At 39.4% G+C, this 22,849-nt stretch overlaps 1 protein-coding gene across 6 annotated transcripts; it reads right to left on the bottom strand.

The window, feature by feature from the left end:
* Nucleotides 1-1,091: 1,091 nt before the first annotated feature.
* Nucleotides 1,092-10,246, bottom strand: eif4h (eukaryotic translation initiation factor 4h). Of its 6 annotated transcripts, none has more exons than XM_072691838.1 (8): nt 10,090-10,243; nt 6,143-6,330; nt 5,902-5,966; nt 5,743-5,803; nt 5,144-5,215; nt 4,537-4,674; nt 4,107-4,222; nt 1,092-2,935 (listed from the first exon to the last, which is right to left on the bottom strand). In XM_072691838.1, exons 1-8 carry the CDS (start codon nt 10,152-10,154, stop codon nt 2,930-2,932), a joined length of 711 nt encoding a protein of 236 aa, XP_072547939.1. In that variant the 5' UTR covers nt 10,155-10,243; the 3' UTR covers nt 1,092-2,929. The 6 variants fall into 6 exon arrangements, with proteins under 6 accessions (XP_072547939.1, XP_072547938.1, XP_072547941.1 ...); XM_072691837.1 differs by having other exon boundaries at nt 5,698-5,803; XM_072691840.1 differs by lacking the exon at nt 5,144-5,215 and having other exon boundaries at nt 5,698-5,803; nt 10,090-10,242.
* Nucleotides 10,247-22,849: the final 12,603 nt, after the last annotated feature.

Below are 22,849 nucleotides of genomic sequence, written 5' to 3' on the forward strand. Positions count from 1 at the left end.
CGTCCACAGTATGCAACGGTCCAAATTTAGCTACATTTGGGAAATGGTCGTATTTCTATACCCAAGAAAACATTTTTAAATTATTATTATTAATAATAATAAGGTGAAGTATTATTATTAATAATAATTTGTATTACTTAGCACGTCTAACTAGGCTATCGTTACCTGGCTGGCCAACAAGATAATTTAGATAACACTGGCCTTTTACACTTCGTCTGATAATACCACTAACGTAGTAACACGACACGCCTGTCAAAACGTCTGAATGAAACAGTAATAATAAGTAATTATAAATAATAATGAATCGATCTGCCTCATCACTTTCTACCCCGGTGTGACCCAGTGGGATATGGCTTAAAAACAGTGGGGGAAATAAAAACGGGCTAATATCACAGGCAAACTACCTGTTGGAATTACTGCAACCACCCAGTAGAGGTGCTAGACCTGTAGTGGCTCTCACTTTTGATAGACGAGGCGATGTCCATGTTTTTCTACAGTCTACTGTAAATTCCGCAGTACCTCTTCCTTCCGCTAGTGGCCAGTACTTCCAGTTCTCTACGGAAAACGCTACACGGCCTCCAGTGTGCGCGAATGGGTAAACACGTTCACGTCTCACTTTCAGAAATATCGATATCCACGCAGATTGTTGCTCAACGTCATTTTTGTGTGAACATAACCTTAAAACATACAATATCTGGAATGCACATACCCTTTACGTTAGGGGGATTTCCCCTCTCTAACTGCGTCGCTTTGCTGAGGTGAAGTGTGAGACCATACTGCAGCCTCACCTGCAGCTACTATAGCTGATTAATTACCCATCACAAAGTCGATTGAGACAATAATCATCTGTAACTGTTAGTAAATGAGCACGTTTTTATGTCCTCATGGTTGTCAGCCCAGTAGGTACAACATAACACATATTCCTCAGTTTTTACCACAGTACTGGAGTAGAAGCTCATTTAGTCTGAGATCCCTGCAGTCTTCCACTGTTTGGATTAAAATGTAATTCATTATGGTTATTCCTATTTTGCACTTTTCACCTCTAATAACACAAAAAAAGCTGGATTTTACTTAAACAGAAGAAGCACTCCTTTGCACTCTGTAAAGATATTTTTATTTTTCCATTTAGTTGTGTAGTTAATGACTGAAGTTGGAGTGTCTTCAACACTATTAAAAGGTTAGAAAGGGAAAAAAATGCAGTTCAAATAAAACGTACCCAAATTGTTCACAACAGTATACGCTTTATATAACAGTAAGACACATTGCAATAACGTAAACGCAAAGGAGCACTTCCAGTGTTAAATGAATCCTGTGTGTGAGCCCTGTGTAGATAGGAAAACACTGTACTTAAGGTTTGTTTTATTGTTAAAATTCAAACATCACTTAAGAACTCATTGAGATACTTCCAGAGGCTTGGTCTGAAGCAAAGGAGGAGGATGGTTTTGGGGGTAAGCAGCCAGTCTGACGGTTTCAAAATTTGTAAAAATGTGTCTTACTTTGAAGAGGAAAACATCTCACAACTGGTTTAAACCATCTCATCAACACAGAGAGACAAGAGTTGAACACAAGACCATTAGAACAGCGAGAGGTCATCTCCAGCTACACAGTCAGCTTCCAAGCAAGATAGAATGAAGATTCTAGTTAGTAGTGATTAGGTGAGTTAAAACACTTTGGGTGTATCGCTAGACCACCCTTAACCAAACCAGACCATTTCCCAGTACAGCTGCTTTGTAAACCACCCTAGTGATGTGCACTTCCATAATGTATTATGTAATACAAGCATCCCTACTGTGTAATTAAATATTTACCCATTTCAACACATTCATTTGAAACACTTTAAGATGATATTTTTATTGCCATAAACAGTGTAGGAAAATGAAAAGAAACACAAAAGAATAAAAACAGCCAATCGTTCTATAGTACAGTAAGAAAAGGCTCTACTTCTTCCATTTCATATCCAGTAAAATGTCAAATAAAAATGTTGCAACACATGGATATCCAAAGAGAAATCTATACTTGATCTAATAGACAAGACTAGTGCCTGGCATCACCTTGATTGGAAATGTGCAGGTGATTTTTTTTTTTTTCTTCTTCTTTTTTTTGTTCAATAAGCTTCCTATGTCAAGGCAGTTTTACTGACCGTGTTAAAGAGTGATCCATAGTTAACTTGTTTTTGATGAAATACATAGCTATCACGCTGTGGAAGTTGACAAGATGCCTGACTGAGACTGTAGCTGATATCCATGCTTAATATCTAGCACTCTTTCATCACACTCTTCTAAACAAACTGGCTGTCTTGCACTATTGCAGAAAGCGTCGCTTACCTGGATTAAACAGACTTGGTCAAAAAAAATCTTTCAAAAAGGACTGCCAGGATTATATATATATGAAACAGAAACGAACATTCAGATTCTCTTGCCATTTAACCATTTAATGTTTAAGACAGTGGATGCTGAAAGCCCAAAATGTTATTTCAATAATGGAGCAGCAATTTAGGAAGCATAAAAAGACACAGCAGGTCTGCAATTACTCCTGTGTGTCTAGAATTTCAAAAGGGGTTAACATAAAGAGTGCCTTGGGAAAGGGAGAGAAAAAGAATACACATGGTTAGGTCCTTACCCAAAGGCAACAGAACCAAACTGAAGCCACTGTCCTTTGAGTCTTGCTTAGGTGTGGGAGGTTCACATAAAGATGACAAGACACGGGTAGGTGTAAGCCTACACCGAGCCTTTTTCCATAGGCCCCGAATCCAGCTTCTCTTTAACCAATCACACGAGGCCTTGTTTTGGGTTATTGTGAAAAGGGGAGGAACTCTGCACCTCTCACTCTCTGCTCACATGCCTTTGAGAGGTGTCTTTGAAAGATTTTTCGTGGACAAAGCCCGTAGATCCAGTCTAGCCTTCCAGAATAATGCAGCCACGCGGCTATCTCAATTCTTAGAGAACGGGAAAACAAAAACAAGAACATGATGATTAGACAAGGACCTGTTTCAGAGGCTCAAATGTAACACTTATTCTGCACATGAACAAAGTGACCAAACAATATAAACTCAGTTCCATGTGAACCGGAGATTGCAGCAGACTAATAAAACAAGCTCAGTCATTTCTACAAATGTAAATGTTGCATGTTACATTCACACGGCCCCAAAACGGAACACTGCCTGTACACTTCTGCCACCACTGCTTTACTGCGCCAGTCCAATATTACAGGGCTAGGAAAGCACCATGTGTACCCCAGTGTGTATTCAGATATTTTTATCTGCTCCAATAGGAGGGACATACATAACCAGATGAGGGATAATGCACGGACCACACTGGATTTGAAACTGTGTGTGACTCCACTGAAAACAGCAAAACTAAGCTTTGTTAATGGGGGTAAAAATAATTTTAAAAAGTGAGTGTATAGAAGGGATACAGTCACTGACACTATAACCCGTCTCACCAGCACAAAAATGAATATGGATTTAATAACAAGCACAGAGTAACATGTAATCTAACCTCTCAAGGAAAGAAGCTGCACCAAATTAAATCCACATCCAAATCTGCATTATTTCCATCACACATTAATGGGGCATAATCTTAGAATTTTAAAAAATAACTAAAAAAAAAAAAAAAATTCAATTTAAGAGTGCAGCTCTAATCAAACCCTTTTTGTGTCACAAAAAATGTGAATGAGCCTTCCCCCAGCAAACACTACAGCACAGAGCAGGCACTACTTACAGGGAAGCAGAGGTGGACGTAAAAACGATTTATCAGTTTGACATGCATTCACGAGCTGCTCGTTTTGTGTATGCTTATGTGCAAGTGTGTCATGAAGGCGTGTTCTTATTTTTTATAAATGTTTTTCCTTCTCGAATAAATATATTCACTCAAATTGGATTTAGAAGGAGCAACTCCGCTCATCTCTAACTAGTAGGAATGATGACAGAGCCTTATCTTATTCCCATTGGCATGATACGTATTTTTTCCTCCTTTCTTTTTTTTTTTTTTTTCTTGTGTCATCCCAGTCCCGCACGCTCCTCTCCCCTCCCATCCCTTCCCTCCCTCCGTCCGGCTCAGCGCACTGAGGGAGGCTGCAGTCTCTTAGTGTTTTTCTTTGGATATTACCTCCTCCCTGGGTTTGGCACCCCCGAAGATGGCCGAGTTTGGATTGGCCACTTGGTTTAGGGGTTCGGAGACTGTGCGAGGCTTCAACTGTAGCCTTGGTCTCTGCGCTCTTTCCTCTGAAAGGAAAAAACAAATAAACAAAAAAAACAACACAAACAACTTAGTTAGTACAGGACAACAGTCAGCTCACAACCCAGTTCTCTGAAAGGTTTTAAGGATTACCACCAATAGGATACAAGTACTATAATTACCAATACTTGTACTAATATTAATAATTACTAGTACTTATAAATCTTGAAGTGAATCTAAAACCAGAAGCTTAAAAGGATCTAACACTAATTATTTAATTAATGAGTTTCTAAAAGAAAAGAATATCCATACAATGCATAAACACAAAAACATTCAATAAGAATGAATAAAGTTGCGACACCATCAGAGGGTTCTCTGAAATCCGACTGGCCGCGTGGAGGTCCATCCCTGTAGCGACCCATTCCGCTACCCATCCGTCTTTCGCCAGGACGACTGCCTCCTCGACTCCTCCCGCCCATGAAATCATCATCTCTAAAGCCTAGTTTTATTTTTGATTAAAATAAATAAAAAGCATGTTACCAACTGTACAAGCAATTATCAAGCACTGAAAGTTGTTTCAAAATACTGATCTGTGATTAGTTCTGCATTTAATTTCATAATGAAGAAGACATGGAAGTAAACCCAGAGTCTCATGTCAGATCAGTATTTGTAGACAACTCTGAATGACAAGTTGCAGTGAGACTCCTGCAACAATATGACTGATGGCAATGAAATGCAGAGGCCATGTAAGGTCACGAATGACAAAAATCCAAACTATGGAAAGGACAAAGGAAAAAGTGACAGTGATCATAACATCATAACTTGCAGCCCGAGGTCTTTAAGTCTAAGTCAGCAACAAGGGCTAAGTGTAGCCTACAGCTACTTGAAAGTATATAGACCTATGCATCACCCAAGGGTGGGTATTTCTTGCACAAATGCCTTTCTGACTTTGTTCCCGCTCATCGCACCTCCTCCAGAGTTGTCGTAGTCGTCCCTAGAGTCGCGTCCCCCTCCTCTGGCCCCTCGTGAGCCACCGCGGCCTGAAATGCACAGGGGGCTCTGTTTAAAACAAGCTGCAATCTAAGGCAGGGAGTGGGGCAAAGAGAGCTACCCACTCACTGGTTCTGGTAAACTGACCAGACCGCCTGCCAGGTCTTGGTTAGTTGCACTGCTAAAAGGAGGCACTAGCTTGACAGACAAAGGAACCTAGAAGGCAGTTTGTGTTAGTGTGAACTAGGAGGACAGAGCAAGGAAATTCATGCTGTAGTTCGTTGAATTAAGAATAAATGTTGGAAAAGGACAGTGGGGTGAATGAAAAATGAGTAAGATGTGAATATAGCCATCAGCTCAAATCCAAGTTAGTTATTTAGCTTAATAAGCAAATATACAAGTCACACATACAACATACTCCTGTACACAGTACAATGGAAATAACTGGGTAAAATGTTAGTTGACTGTTGTGGTTCTTTGGTGTGAGAATAACAATAATAATAAAAGTTCTTTAAAAATTTTATTCATTTACTTTCATGACCAATACCTCGGTCATCTTTTCGGAAGCCAAACCCACCACCTCGCTCTTGCTTCCGTCCCTCTGCAATGTCCACCCTCAATGATCGGTCTCCAAGGAGCTGTCGAGGAGAACTACATGTAAACATATTCTAAAAGAAATACCGCAGCAGCACTGCACTACCTGAATACAAAGATTGCTGAAACGTAGGTTACTCACAGCACCATCGTACGTCAAAGCCTCTTTCAGAGATTCCAAGTCGTCAAACTCTACATAACAAAAGCCTTAAAAGAAAAACAAAAGCAACGCTTATTTACTCAAGGCGTTTCATTTAAAAAAAAAATAAAATAAAAAAAAAAAAAAAATATATATATATATATATATATATATATATATATATATATATATATATATATATATATATATATATATATATTAATTAAACGGTATGTTAACTCACCTTTGAATTTGTCTGTTTCTTTGTCTCTTACTAGTCGCACACTCCTAACACTGAGGTCTTTGAAAATGGCATCTATGTCTCCTTGTACTGTGTTGAAGGGCAGGTTTCCCACATAGGCTGTGTAGGGGGGTTCTGTGGGCAGTTCCTTCTGCTTGCGGGGTCCACCTGGGCCACTTCCACCTCGGGGTCTTAAACAAAAACCAAAAACAATTTTAAAAGCGTTCCAGCTTCTCTAAAAATACAGATCAAGACAAATTGTTTTACGGATACTACACAATTTCAGATTTCATTACAAATCCAAAGCCTTCCAGACCTAAAACTGCTATTGTTAAGCCCTTGATGCATGTAATACCAGCTTAAAACCATATTTTTAGTCAAAATCATCAGGATTCGGACCTTCATAAACAGATCACAAAAAGCAAGCATCTAAAAGTAGAAAAAACACATTACAATTAGCAAGATATTCTCACAGTTATAGAAAATGACAAAAATCACATTCATGAAACATTAAAAAGAATAATAAAAGTAACCCTGAAACTAGATTTAGACATTAGCCTAGTCTGGATAAGCTCCAATTATCCATAATTGCCTCATCAGTAGGCAGTGAACCACACCTAATGATGTCTATAACAAACTGATTCACCAGACGCAAATGAACACATTCGAATCAACTGCCCAATTCAGAAGGTTGCTTATATTATTTGGCCGCATGAGACCGAAATAAAAAAGGAGAAAACCAAACTGCCTGGAAGACACCCATATTGTGAGCTGAAGCACAATAATGTCACACTGACCACCCTCAAGAAGGCCCTAAGAAAACATTTCTGAGCGACAAATAATTCTAATTGTCTTTATTAATAATGATTTGTTTAACTGCATAAATACAGTCTGGTTAATGTTAAATTCAGCTCAGACTGGTGAAAAAAAGCTGGTTCATCTCTCTGCACAGCCCATTGTTTTTCTGTGTTGTTGTCAGGACCAAAGGCTGCAGCAATGAGAAAACACCCTCTTGTGGACAAACAAATATAAGCAGGAGAGGTCAAATCTCCTCCTCAAATGTTGGCAGTGTTGGTAAAATAAATACAGACAAGGGTTTATAACAACAAAGGGGAATACTGGTATGCATACATATCAGCTGGGATCCAATTACATGCACATAACTAAGTGTCTACAACAAAAAAGTTTGCACTGCCACTCGGTACTGACAAGCACTTTTTGGTACATAAAATCAGTGATAAACAAGTCAATCACCCTACCTAACGAAGATATTGCATGCTGCTGCAGACCAAAAAAATGTCTAAACATGTGGGACTACTGAAGTCCCCTGAACTCAGAAGGTCAATGGCAGTTTTCAGCTAGTCTCACTTAGGCGAATAAACAGGTTTACAAGGGTATTCTTATTTTTTGTATTCACCCTATTCAGCTCATTTTGTAAAAACATACAGGTTGAAGAATTTAACCCATGTTTTAAGTACTGCACAATAACCAATTTCAATCACACAAAAAACCCCAAAACACCTCTTGCTGGCCATTAGCTCAAGAAAAACTACAGATACCGTTCACTGTTGATGACCCCAGGTTTGCCTGTGAGCAAGCACCCAACTTCTTGTGATGCTCTGTCATCACCAAGGCCTATTGCTGTTTCAACAATATGCACCAGTCTCAATAATTAATATGAACCCATTTCTAATAAATGCTGTACTGTAATGCAATTGGTATATCTCCCTACAGCATGAAGAACCTATGCATGGCTGAGATACACTGATACACAAGACCTATCGGATTCAGATTCTGATTCTATGAGAGTTCGAGTGAAAGTTCTCCCTTATCGTCTCTGGTCCACTACAGAGCCATCAGACATCACCTCTCTGTGCATACAAGTCACTGCTCTCAGCACACCATGGTTCTGAACTACACCAAGAGAAACATGCAAAGACAGACCTATAACAGCTCCAGAAAGGGACAGGTGAAAGCTAAAGGTGAAACCTTGCAGCATCCAGATCTTACAAAGCAAACGCTGCATGTTCAGTTACCTAAACTCAGATTTGAAGGGTGTCTCTCAGTGCAACCAGTGATATGTTGGCAAACGAAGACACAGGGAGATGCAGATGGTGTCCAACATGCCAGAGACATTCCACTGGTGTCAGAGTAAATGAATCTCTGCAGACACCCAAGTACCTGACATGGATAGATAGAGTGACACCTGCATGCAAGTTGTGTTTGTGTATGTGTGTCCAACAACACCCCCCTACACACAACCCCCTTAATGTGATAAGATTACATATACCATGATATGTTAGGCCACAGTTGCTTTTCTGACCATGCTGTGGATGTTCTCTGTAGAAAACACTGCACTACTGGAGAGTATGCAAAATGTGAAATAACCATTTTAGCAAAATGCATTCAGATTTTAAACAACTTGTGTTTGATTTTAGTGCAGTTTGGTGAGCTGGAACAAATGTTGCAACATGCATAACGGAAATTTCTTCAGGTTCAATAATATGCTTTTTATAGAGGCCTTAAGTATCATGGTAGAAAAATAATATTCAGAAGCACAAAATGTTCCCTAAATTTAACAATGTTATCCTAATCGAATAAATAGGTTCCCATTATCCATGTAAACAATGTATTAAATAAAAGAATGGGGGTTTTCCCTTATTATTTTTCTATATTGATACTTTACTGTTGATTTGCCATATCGCCCACCTCTAAAAGTCTCCCATTGCACAACACTTGCCCTTCACTGCATTACCCTTCATTGCTTACCATACTTTACCTTAGGCACACTGAATCTTATCTTTTACTTCAAATTGATGATTCAACATTTTGAGACTTCCTAGAAAGCTACCATGTAAATTACAACGAAATAAACATAAAAAAAACCCCATTGTGCTTCTAAATTACTCGATTTAACTGCAAGACTGACGCACGTGAGGAAAACGTGCACCATGCACACCTTTGTTTCCCCTGTTGAAGTAACACTTCACGTGAAACTGCTTTACATATTTATATATGTTTTGTTTTTTTTAACAGAGGTGCATATACGTGTTTTAAAATCGGTGAAGGACTGACTGCCTGTCTGCACATCTGCTCAGGTCTCATACAAGTTCACCTAAACCGTTGCAAATCCTGCTGCGCTCCGAAACGCTCGGCGCCAATCACGTGCTCCAAAGCCCGTCACGTACAGAAATGTGTGTTTTGTGCCTTTAGTCCAATACTGTCCAGTGTAGCAGTACAGCACGAGAAGCTTCACTGGACTTCCTTTAATATGAAGCGTTAAAGGCCATTGCCTCGATCACGCAGTTAGGTGGATGTGTGAAAGACGTGGTGAGTAATGCGGGCCAGGCCCACTGCACCCTGCTCCAGACTGCAGACCTGCTCCAGACTGACTGGGTGCTAACTAGCTACAATTAGCCACCACGTAGATACCAGGCATGCTTCAATCCCACCAAAAACGTCAATAAGCTAGACTCTCTGCCAAGAAAGCCGTGGGGAAAACGTCCCCGGATAAACAAATGTATAAACAGACGTGCACGAAAACGATGACTCCGCTATGCTGAGCCCATGTGGACTGTTGTTTTTTTTTTCTTCCATCGTGACTAAACCTGGCGCCAACTGCCCTGCTGGAAAAACGCCCCACAGCTGACCCAAACCCATCTAACTTCAGCCCTCGTTTGCTCGTTAGGAAGAAAAAAAAAAATGCGTCGCAGAAACAACACCCCCGAGCTCCCCTGGCCACATCTGGATGCAGCGCGAATCCCCGGGCTCGCGTAGCGCCACCGCCCGCCATCCCATTCATCCCGGCGGGGCCGCGAAGCCCACAAGCCACGCTCGCGTCGCTTGGGCCTCGTCCCCCGTTTCCGCGCAACGCAGCTACACCGTGGCTTGCCCAAACCGCCCGCTTTCCTCTGTGGAGAAAACAAAACGTCCTACACGTGCTTTCTTACCCTCTGCCGCCACCAAAGCTCCCGTAAGCCCGGTCCCGGTCGTCGTATGCATCGTAATCCGCCATGGCCGCGTTCTCCGTCCACAGAAAGCGGAGTCTAAACGAGGGACCTTCAATATTACTGCTGCTGCTTTAGCTGCCTCAGCAGTGCCTGCACAGCTTCAGCACAGCCTCAACACGTTCTGCAATCCGGGACAAAACTGCACACAAACGGGGCCAGTAAACAGCGACAGAGTGCTTAGGTTCAAGATTAAAGATGGTCAGAAAAAGAGGCTATAAAGGAGAGTTTTAATGATATTCGAACTAGGCACAACCTGGGGAGCAACCATGAGAAGTCTTTAGCAAAATACAAAACATGGCTAATGAAAATCTGCAAAAACAAACAAACAAATAAAAGAATAAATATTTTAAAAAATGTTTTATTGAAACTATTAATTATACTATGCTGCAAACGTATGTGGACACTACTCCTTGTTTGTTGCAATCCCCAGAATTTTTAAAATTGACCAAGTTTTGACCAATATTAAAAAATAACCAGTCAAACTTATCTGTTTCTAACGTTTGCATGTACCACTACATCTGTATTTCATGCATTATTGTTATATTTATGTTTTTTTTTAGTAGACTCACCCCTTGGTACACTCCACAAGAACATGAACAAACCGTGTTCTGAAGCAACTGAAGTGTCAAAGCAGCACAACCAGAGAGGCTAAACTGCAACATTTACGGTATGAGTAAACATCCATCTATTAAAAGTGTACCACTAACTATGTCTAGTTAACGTATGTTATTAATAAATAGAACATTAGGCTAATACATGTTATGCAAAACAAGTCAAAATGAAGTAGGCCTACCAATCCCAGAAAAAAACCAGAGCAAATGACAAATGCTGAAGTTGTGCCTAGTAAAGGATGCCAAATATGTAAGAGTAGCTCCAATTCTTTGCTGCTTAAGGCTATGAACCAAATCTGGGTGAGAAAACAAGGCCAAACATCAGGCCTTGATGCAAGAACCAGATTTCCTAGACTGCTTAATGTGTTACTCTTGATTTACTGCCAGTAGAAAGAATTTCATTTTTCAAGTTTTACTCAGCTTTTATTGTTCAGTTATATAAACTGCTCAGACAGCTGTCAGCATTTGTTTAGCTCTCATTTCACTGTATATACATCTTTATAAGTGTGGTTCAAGTTTCAGGTTCAAGTTTCAGGTTTATTTGTCATTTGCACATCATGTCAGGACATACATGCATTGAAATGCTTGGGTTGAGGGTTGATATATGTATGTTTTACTATATAGTGTATATATATATATATATATATATATATATACAGTATATATATACATATATATTTATACAGTATATATATACTGTACTGTTTTACTACATATATGAAGTAAAACAGTGCAAACATAACAACAATAAATATATGTTGTTAACACAAAATAAAATAAGTAAAAGAAAATATACTGAATAACTTAAATATAATACCATAAAGCAATATACACATAATATACATACAATTTGGTTGCTAAGCAAATAAAGGTGGCATTAGTATGAAAGTGAACCACATATCTCTATTTCAGTACAGCATAGTGTAATGTTGCTGATGACACTGTTTGAACATATCCCCTAAATAATGAGTGTATGTCAGCATATATCCGATGTGCTACATCATTTTAGGTGATGCCTGTTAATTGATGACATGGAATTGTCCCTCACACAAGCCAGTGAACTGTTCAGAGAAAACTAGATTGACACACTGATGATTGACACACAAATTAACACAATGTGATGTTTTAGGCATGTTCTTGTTTTGCTTTGTACTCCAGCGAAGCAGGCCGTGTCCTTTATGAACCATGTCGGATTCTGTATGACTGCCGGTGGAACTGACTCTGTTGTCTCTGTATTAATGACATGACTACCAATGGCAGCAGCAGGGTAAATTCCTAAGAATCTTGAATGTTCAGATGTAAGTCAAGTCAAGAGGCTTTTATTGTCATTCCATCTGAGTACAAGTACACAGTGGAGTGAAATTACATTCCTCCAACTCTATGGTGCAACTTGGAACAGAAACAATACAGTACAGGTACATAATGTGCAAACATGGAAGAACAATAAAACAACAAACAGTACCGAATGTGTGGTGGGGATAAGATGCAGAGGGATGTAACTTGCGATGGCATATAATAATATACGCAGTCAGCTTGTGACATATGTGAACAATGCTGTTACTGAGGTAGTTTTTTATAATACAGTATTTAGCAGCAAGTAACCTGATAGGTGTGCAAGTAGGCACATGGGAGCATTAATAGAGATGTGTGTATGAGTGTGTATGAAGTATGTGTGTGTGTGAGGTGAGAGGGGGTCAGTTCAGTACTTGTGTGTTGAGAAGTCTGACAGCTTGGGGGTAAAAGCTGTTGCAGAGTCTCGAAAGATCCGATACCTTCTGCCAGACAGCAGCAATGAGAAGAGTCTGGCTTTGTGGATGTAGCATGTGGTGTAAATGTCCGTAATGGAGGGGGGGTGGGAGGGGGTTTCTTAGCTGTCCTCACTATTCGATGTGGGGTCAGAGAGGTTGCAATTCCCAGACCAGACAGAAAGCAACTGTCTGGTTGGATGGCAGTGGATGGCAGGCCACCAGGACACTGAATTAAACCATCAAAACAGTTATGATGTTCTTCAGGGCACCAAGATAGAATTTTCTTGGCTGGTCAAGTAAATATGCTGATCTGAAACCCCCTGGACATGTGTTTCTCTTGGAATGTATAGTAAGTGTTAACAGAGGTCAGTAGTAACTGGTTAAAGTTGAGTATTTTCAAAATATCCTGCCTTTACCTCTGCTCCAGTATATTTGTGGTAATTACCCTTTCTTGAATTACATTGTAGCCATTTATATTAAATAACTAATTTTGTTTTGTGTTAAATGTTGTGTGTTTATAAGTTGTCAGCCATACCTTAAAGCCATGTCAGATTTATGATTTTATTTTAGAGCAAAAGAATCCCAAGAAAAGAAGAACAAAAATCCTATCATGATAAATGATGGCTGTACTAAGAAGATCCACTGCTGTTCTTGGCCTGATCCTTTTTAATACTTTCACTTAAGTTTGGCCGAAACCACACCTACTGATGCATGTCAGCACTTTCATGTTAAATCTATGAGTAACTACATTGGCATTGGAAATGGACTCCTATTGCAAATTAGGGTTATTAGTCAAATGTACCCTTTTTAGCTGTTTGCAATAAACCAATCAAACAAAACCAATTTAAATAGTTCAACACAACTAATATAACAAGTGACTTCTCAACTTAGTTCAACACAAAATTCCACTTTTAATGACTACTGCACTCTCAGAAGTATTTAACCACTCTTTAACAAGAATCTTTAGTGCTTAGTAGTGTGCGCTTTTACTGATTTGCCCTGCTGTAAACTCATAGCCAGGCTCCAGCTTCTGACAGCTTTTCTGAGAAATCATAGCCTATTCCAGATAGGCAGTGGCCTTCAGTTCACTAATATTTTTTCTATGTAGTTTAAGTCAGGTGAGTGTGACAACAACTCTAGAATCTTCCAGGACTTCTTTTGCAACCAAGCCTGGTGGACTTGGTGAGGTATGCTTGGGATCATTGTGCTGTTGGAAGGTCCAGTAACGCTTAAGCCTCGGCTTCCAGGCATGGTGTTTTCTCCTAGGGTTTTCTGCTACTTGATTGAGTCCATATTGCCCTCCACACACACAGGTTTCCTCTGCCAGAGGAAGCAAAGCAGCCTCTGAGCATCAGCATATGCTTGGTTCTTCCCCCTACAGACATACCACTGATCCATAGGCCCGAAATGTTCTAGTTGTGTTGTATCACCTTACAGAAGTTTTGGAATTCTGTTCTGTGGAGCCACAAAACTGGAACTTTCTTTTTTCATTTCGTTTTACTTTCTTTCTTTAACAGCCTTTAGTGGCGATTGCATTGGGTTAAAAAATATGAGGTGGCACAAACCGCAGACTCAGAGAAACACAAATAAAAGGAAAAGAATGCATATGTATTTTACCCTGACAGACATTAAGAGGGTTGTTCAAGAGACAGAAAAGTCTCCAAAGTACACTCTGCCTAAACAAAATTCCCCAACTGCATTCTGGACTTCTTGACTGGCAGACCCCAAACTGTCAGACTAGATGAGTCCACTTTCTCTGCACATGCTCTGAACACCGGAGCCCCGTAGGGCAGTGTCCTTAGCCCACCGCTGTTCACCCTGCTTACACATATATACACACACACACACACACACACACACACACACACACACCACTGTCCAACATCATTTAAATTCCACCATCAGTTCTGTTGATGATACAGCAGTCATTGCCCTGATTACAAATGAGTAGAGCTTACAGAATGAAGCTCCTTTATAGAATGATGAATTGGCAACACAAGCTCTGTCAATGTCAGAAGTGGAGATGGTTAACTACAAGAAAGATGGTGCAGGAATGTCTACCAATCATTGACAAGATTGAAAAGAGTGAGCTATTTTATATTCCTCAGATACTACACCATGTGTGTGTATAAGGTGCACCCATCGCTGAGATTGAGGTTTAATCAATTAAAAGGTACTAAGAGTAGAATAGGGCATGCCCCCACTGAGTTTCTATAGATTTACAGCCAACTGTTCAGATGTTACCAACATTAGGTGAGCTCCAGTAATGTGCAGCTTTTTGCTTTTATCTGTTTTTATCTATTACTATTCATTTGTTCTCAATATGGTACTCCTCATTCTTGCTTTTATAAAATATATATAATCAGGGTACTCTGTAACATTTCATGACCTTGTTTGCTAGAACCTGTTCTCACTAAAACCATTAAAACAAAGTTTTATAGGGGAAAAGAAGACTGATGTGGCATATCATATCAAAATTTATATTAGCCTGTGGGCCTTCTGGCCATATGTCAGAAAGCCCTGAAATTCCACCTTGAGGACCCTGAGGCTAGTGGGGTATAAAGCATGGAGTTGTGGAACAGAGGAATTGCCTTTTCTGAAGGAATGAAGATTCAGTAATGGTAGCCAAATATGATGACACATCATGTTAACATATATACCTTTCAGCTATAAATGACATATCATACAATGGGTTACAATTACAAGTGGCCCTGCAGTAAGACAGTGGAAACAACCTGCCACATAACATCTGTCACATAAAAAATAGTTTATTCTGTTAATTGAAATAAAACACACATTTATTAGTTTCAGTGAATAGTGTGAACTAAAATTATTAGGGACCTCCTATCAGACACCACTGCTGCCTGTAGAAAAATGCTGTTTAACTAATACTGTTACTGCGTCATCAGGGGCTGTTAATTAGTCTAACAGACTTCTTCAGGTGCTGTTAATTAATACTGTTAATTAACCCATTGAAAATAATCAGTCACCCAGGTGCTGGGCTACACAATAACTAGCCAGCACATTGTCCCAACTGCATCAACCCAGCAGGTGGATAAATTCAGCACAGTGTCTGTAGACTTTCTGAGAGGACAGAGGAAGACGATGCTCACTAGTGTGGAGAACAAACTGACCTGCATCACAGTCTGCCCTGGCGGTACCACTGTCACTGACCCCAAGGCACTACAGCAGGTGGTAAAAACAAACCAGCCTTATTACTGAGGCTTCACTCATACCTGTCGAAGCTGCCCACACCAGAGATGGTTGTATTGTTATAATCCATTACCATTTATTGTATCTATCTTTTATTTTGTCTGAGACCTGTACAGTACCTAACTATGCAATAGTTCCAGGAAATATGAGTTCAGTGGGCATCCAGGGTTTAACCCAGGAGTCGGTATCATATATAAGGAAAACTTTTTGAAGGTTGAGTTTGTAGTTTTCATTGCTAAAATAAGATTTTTTTTTGTACAAATAGGCTTAGAGGCAGACTGCATTTACAGAATAGCTTTAGTTGGGGCTTGACAATATTGCTCATCAGGGCAGGTACACCACAGACAGGTCCATAAGCACAATCCAGACAGCAATTTTACAGCATCAGTAAACAGTGGCTTCAAAGTCACAGCACAGTAGTCATACAAACACACTACTTCACAACATGACATCGACACACAGGAGGTTATATATGGGTGGTAATGTGCCCAAAACAGGCTGCAGGTGTGTGAGACTGGTGTGTGTGGGTGATACCTGGGAGGAGCCTGACGAAAGCATGTTCTCCAGCCATATGCAGTACTGTTACAGTTTTAGGCATTTATTTGCATGTTTATTTTAAAACCACATGGAGAAAACATTTCTAAATATATATTTCAATATTTCTAAATATATCACTTTCATCACATTTTCTGCTCTATTCTATGCACAAACAAATTAGTTCATTATCATTAAAGGTGACAAAATCCAAAATCTTTCTTGTATTTATATTTGTGTGTGAGGTCCACTTACAATTTTTCTGTAGCTTTATGTTCCAAAATGTTTCTGTAGCTTTATTATCCCTTAGAATTAAACAGGCTGTTGCGATTACTGTACCTTTAAGATGGACGTGAGATAAATAAACTCTCTACTGATTGGATGTTCTTCATTGTTCTTCATTTAAAAAAAACACTCAGAGCTGAAACACTGTTGACAACTGCAATTTGAATGAGTGTGGCTAATATGTGGTGGGCTGATTAGGTAGAGATATGTAAGTTCTTCTGACATCAGAGAAACAGTGATTCCAAAGTGGGCTGCTTTCACCGCACAGTTTCCATATATGCACTGTATGGACTGCAAAGTGAGCGGTGTGTCTTGAACCTATAAGTACATTTACATATTACTTCCACAATATTTATTTATTCTTTTTTCCCCCCAGGAAATCAAGAGAAATTTAGTTGAAGTTTAGGTTGAAGTCAAAAGCTATGGTCCCATCTCACCTTTCTATACCACTAAAACACCCCTAATTAATAAAGTGTTTTTATTAGGGGTATAGAAAAATGAAATGGGACCATAACTCTTGACTTCAATGTTGTTTCTTTCATGCAGTAATTGTGCATTAAATAGCATGTGTTTCATCTAGAGGATGTTTACTTATTTGTTCTTCAGCAATCAGCAAGTGTGAAGTTTGCAAACTTTTTAAGGTGGCTGTACATTTCAATGGCACAGTGACATACAATGTGATGTCCACTAGGGGGTGATGACATATTACTGATGAATTGCCCTTCTAAGGCCCAGACAGAATAGAAGCACAATGACACCAGAACAGTGTTTATTCAAATTTGATATAATTTCCCATGCTGCAGTATGCAGAAGGTGTGCCTTTGATCTCTTTCTCAGCTTTAATAACATATTATTTCTGCTATGGAGCTCTGGAATTGTACCCAGTTCTAACTGATAGTTCATGGCCTCACAGTTAACTGCAGGCTTATTTGCACTCAAACACAGAAAAATACCATTAGTGATGCCAGGAAGGAGAATTTTGTGACTCTTTTAGGTTATACAATACTGAGGAGGGCAGCAATGTTCAGTGCACTTTGTCAAATGACCTGTCTTTCACAAGGACCTTCACATCAGTGTATGTTTGATTCCTATATAGCCTGTGACTGAATAAGTGGATTGCCATATCTTGTACTATATATATTCTGCTAAGAGATTAGCAAGCTATGGTAATTCATTTATTTCAACAGACAGACAGTTATCATCACTCATTCATAGAATTAACGGCTGGTGACTGTTGACCTTTTGTAGAAACTGTATTTAAGTATAGAGAAAGTATGGAGCCAACATTACATGCTCAAGTATGCTTTGCCATTTTTAACAACTAATTTGCATGTTTAATGAAAAAGTGAGTGCAAATGGGTTTTGTACAGTACTAATAAGGGCTCTTTGAATTGTAATAATGCTAAAACTCATTTTGGCGCTGTACAGAACCATTTCTAAAAAGGTCATCTCAATGGTAATTTTCCATTGACACTGCAGTTTAGTTCAGGGTTAGGCCTGATCCACGATTGAAACCAGCACTTAGTATAGCGACAAAGTAACAATAGTAGAACCTCTGTAAAATCTACAGAATGTTTCCTCCAGTGCTTTAACTAAGCAAAGAACCATTTAGGCCTTCAAATGATTCTTTTGATTCGCTGCCATTGTTCTACATAAAACCAATGCCTTTACTAAAAAGAACCCTTAAAGCACCCTTTTTAATTGTATCTAAAGGTAGCAGTTAGCAAAGTATAGCCTAACATGCATAACATAACATAACATAGCATAACTAAAACTATGTCCTGAGTGTCCAAATGTTAGTGGACACCCCTTCAAGTGACTATGTTCAGCTATTTTAAGTTGCACCCATTGCTGACACAGGTGTGGATTAAAGGGGTATAAATCCCCCCAGCATTGAGCTGTGGAGCAGTGGAACTGTGCTCCAGCCACTATGTTTTCAGATAAATTAAGGAGTTGGTGATGAGGTGGGGTGGTGAATATCCAATTAATCCAAACCTCATTAATGCTGTTGTCATCAATCAAATCCTCACAGCAATGCTCCAAAATCAAGAAGAAAGCTTTCCCTGCAGTAGAGACAGAAACTCAGGTTCAACAGAACCAGGATACACTCTTCACAAACCCGTATTTTGAGAAGAAACAATGAATGAGCAGGTGTCCTAATATTTTTGCTTTTGATTTTAAACAGTTGTTAATAGGTGCCATACTGTGAGACAGGCTTACTATCTAGGCACATTTTCAGCAATCTGTGGAAGGAAAGTTTTTTTTCCTCTGAGAACTGGGTCAAATGCTAACAGTAATAATTGATTGTGCCTAGATCTCAGATTCACTGGAAATCAGTGACAGTTAGAGACAAGAAAGATACATAAGGTATTTACAAAGTGCCCTAACATTACCTGGAAGTGCCAGAGCACTGCTGAGACTAACACATACCCTGCTCTAATGTGCAAATAATGAATGTGTTGGTAGTTAACTGATGTGCTGCAATAAGCACAATAAACTCTGTAGTGATGTAGCCCTCCACAACGGGAGTCTGACACCCATGAGTAACAGATTAAGTCCTATTTAAATTATATTACAGCTAAAGAAGGCAGCGGTGTTCACCACCTGAAGAGCTTAACGTAAGATTGGCTTGTTGCCTGTGAGATTTTGCTGAACATATGCTGAAATCAGATGAGTCAAACCTTCTCCTTCTTTTTTTATTTAAAAGACCCATGCTAACATAGATGCAAGCTTTTTGATTATTGAATGCTTAGAATATGGGGTTTCATGCTTTGGGCATATGCAGCCTCTGTGACAGTGGGTGCCAGAACAGCCTGAATCAGTCCTCTCAAGCCCAGGGCGCCTCATTAGCATGCACTGAGGCTATCTGATTGATTTCTGCTGGAGCAGGCACAGGACAGCGCTGAGAGGCTTTCACATCATTTGAATTTCCATGATTGATGAGGGGACTTTTTAATGGCACAAAGCAATGAAAAGAATCTTTGAAAGGAGGCTATTCTGTTGTTTCAGGACACACCCGAATACGTCTTTTCATCAATAACCTTGGGTATTGTATGTGATTGGCTAGGTGGGACTTTTCACACTGAAAAGGGGATATCAATTAAAGTGGAGATAGAGATGTTATGCAGATGATGCTCATTTTCATTTTTAAGCTTGAGTGCAATATCCATCAGAGCGCTTAATAAATGAACACTGTTTACCGGCACTGATCTGTAGATGCACAGATATAGTTATAGTTATGAGTAATTATTAGGGGTAATTATGAAGATGGTTTTTTTGATGCATAACAATAGCAGAACCCTTATTGGTGATACATAGAACATTTTTAAACGTTATAGAATTATCTACACCACCATAGTAGAGAACAACAGCTGCACATGAACCTCACTAGATCACTATGCACAGCTGAATGAGTATATGGCCCCCAGCGTTGGGCTGTGAAGCAGTAGAGCTTCATCCAATACTGTGTGAGTTATGTTTGGGCTGTTCAGAACTAATTATCGATCATCTGTACCTGACCTCATAGATGCTACCGTGGCTGAATGCAATCAGATCCTCACAGCAATGTTCCAGCATCTAGTGTAAGGCCTTCTTAGAAGGCATAAAAGCTGTTATTACAGCAAATGGGAACAATTGTAATCCTTACAGTTCCCCAAAAAAAACCCACTGAATTAGTGGTTGTGTACAGACCTTTGGACGTATACTGTAGTTTATGTACATTTGAGGGACTTTAAGCTCTTTCTCCAAACATTCTTCATCTGCCTGCTCTAAAACAGATGTCCTACACATTTACAGAAATACTGAGTCACTTGCATTGTCTCTGTAAAACGAATGAAGGTAAATTGATATAAAGACACATTCCAGACACGTTAATACAATCTAACCTCCTAATAGTGATATGTATGAAGAATTCTATGTAGAAGTAGGCATGTGCCATTTCCCCTAAATTCATTGCAATGGTTTATAAAAGGGGTTAGGAGATGATCTTCCACAGCTTATTATTATTTATTTATTCATCCACATACTGAACATACACTGAATGTATTCTTAACAATGGCAAGCCGAGTAAATGCTTTCAGTGAGGCAGCAGTTTAAGGGTAATCAGTGCTGACAGAAATGTCTTTTTGGCACCTTGTCGTTCACACTCACCAATTAGTGCAAAGACGCCAGTGAACACTGCTTTCTCATTTCATTGTAATATGCTTTAAATAGGATTTAATCAGGTAATTAGGCTGAGACAACAGGGTTCCATTACTCCACACCATCCAGTCAGAATGGAGGTCATTTACATATATCAGTCTTAAAGGCACAAGTAATGAAAATTGCTTTCATTCTGAGAATTACAGAAAGGTTGGGAAGTGGTTATATAAACATGAATTCTCACTGTCTTTGTGGAAAAATCCAAACAAGCTTGAAAAGTGGACTTCAAGGAAAATGATAAAATGCAAGAAATTGTAGGACATGATCGCTTTCAACTCTGCAGTGCTCTGTCGCTCCAAGGTAATCTTAATTTTTTGACTTTCTGGGAACGAGAAGCATCACGAAAGTCGTAGTGCTCTCTGTAAGTGAGAAAGTTAAGAGCGACATCAATCAGGGTATTGCCTGGAACAGTTCAGCTTTTGCACACTTTATGCAATATGCTGAGTCTTCACTTTCTCATCAGGCGTCTTGAATACATCCCCCTCTATTTGAATAATCTGTTCTGAAGATGGCAGACTAAGTCCTCTCATGCTGTTTCATGGTCCTGCTTTCTAATCACATCCTTAAGCTCTAGCAGATCTCCTTTATGCAGTAATACACAGAAAGCCATGCTTTACTGTGAGCTATACGGTGTGCCGATCGGTGACATTCTGCCTTTTTAGCCCAGTTTTCGCAATAGTTCCTGCACTTTTGGGATCTTCTGCATTTAAACATTGAGGGTCATCAACATCTCTCTTTTCTCCACCTCTTGGATTCGTTTTTCCTCGTACAGTGTTTTTATTGAGGTCAGTGCAAAGCTACAACCACAGAAATGGGTCGCCCGTCCAAACTGAGACTCCACAGCTGGTGGCTGGTGGTGATGGTTTGTTATGGAAGTGTTTGAGTTTACCGTTGCCACTCGCTTGTGTTGCTTGTTAATAGGACATAGTATTACTTCTCTCATGACTATTAATCATGGCTCATTTCAATTGGCTAATCCTTTGTAATGGCTTCCTGGTAGTGGCTAGGTTATAGGTAAGTAAGGAGGTCTGATACTTATGGAGATGTGTTTTATGTGCTGTAATGGTAAGATATTGGTATCTTAAGAATACCTCTTAGCCAATGACATTGCGAGTTCGAAACTAACTATGGTATAATTCAAACTTTTTTCATGACCTTTTGTGGAGTTCCTCTCTAGAAGACCTTTTGTTGAGTTCTTTTCTTGAAGACCTTTTGTGAAGGGTATATTAGGGGGTATGATTAAGTCATTGGATAACAGCACCCATTAAGACGTGACTCATGTAGTTGTCAGCTGCACTTGGGATAAAAATATTGCAGACATTCCATCCACCCTGGTCATTCGTCACTGTAATTACTTTTTTGTCATTCATTTTGTCACTTGCGTAGGCTCTGTGCATTGAGATGTTTTTTTACCTAGATCTTTCTCTCTTGTGGTCATACATTTTACAAATAACAGCTTGCTTCACATGTTTGTGCCGATGGATAGTAGTGCTTTTTTGGGATGATTGTGCTATTATATATGGTGGAAGGTGGCCTGTTTGTGCAGATAATATACCACACACTACTGTTTTCCTTTAGCAGGCCTGATGGATAAACTGTCTGTGGAAACCCATCTCAATTCCCTTACAAAGTTTCAACCCTTGTTCTATTGGACAATTCATTTTTCTTTTTTTTTCTTATATAAAAAAGCAAATTCATTCGTCTTCATGCAGAACAACTCCAACAACTCCTGGTTTCCTTGTTTTGGCTTTTCATGTACTTTTCATTTTCACGTTAAGCTGGCTGTTCAATAATCAACTAATATCAAACCATTACAAGGAGAAGCATTTCACAATCAACATCAGCCTTTAACAGAATTCCTTGCATATGTTGTTAGGGAACACACACTACACCATTAGGTAGAGAACAGCTTCCACACTCAATTTAAACTTTTTCCTATAGCACTTTTCACAATAAATGTTCTCACAAAGCAGCTTTACAGAGATCTGGCTCCAAGCTTCCTTTGAACAAACCAAAGGCAATAGTGGCAAGGAAACGTTCTCTCAGATAGGGAACAGGAAGCCCTGAGAGGAGCCAACCTTTTATGATCGACACGGGCAACAAAACAAA

Source organism: Salminus brasiliensis, chromosome 11 (assembly GCF_030463535.1).
Source record: "Salminus brasiliensis chromosome 11, fSalBra1.hap2, whole genome shotgun sequence".
Lineage (NCBI taxonomy): Eukaryota > Metazoa > Chordata > Actinopteri > Characiformes > Bryconidae > Salminus > Salminus brasiliensis.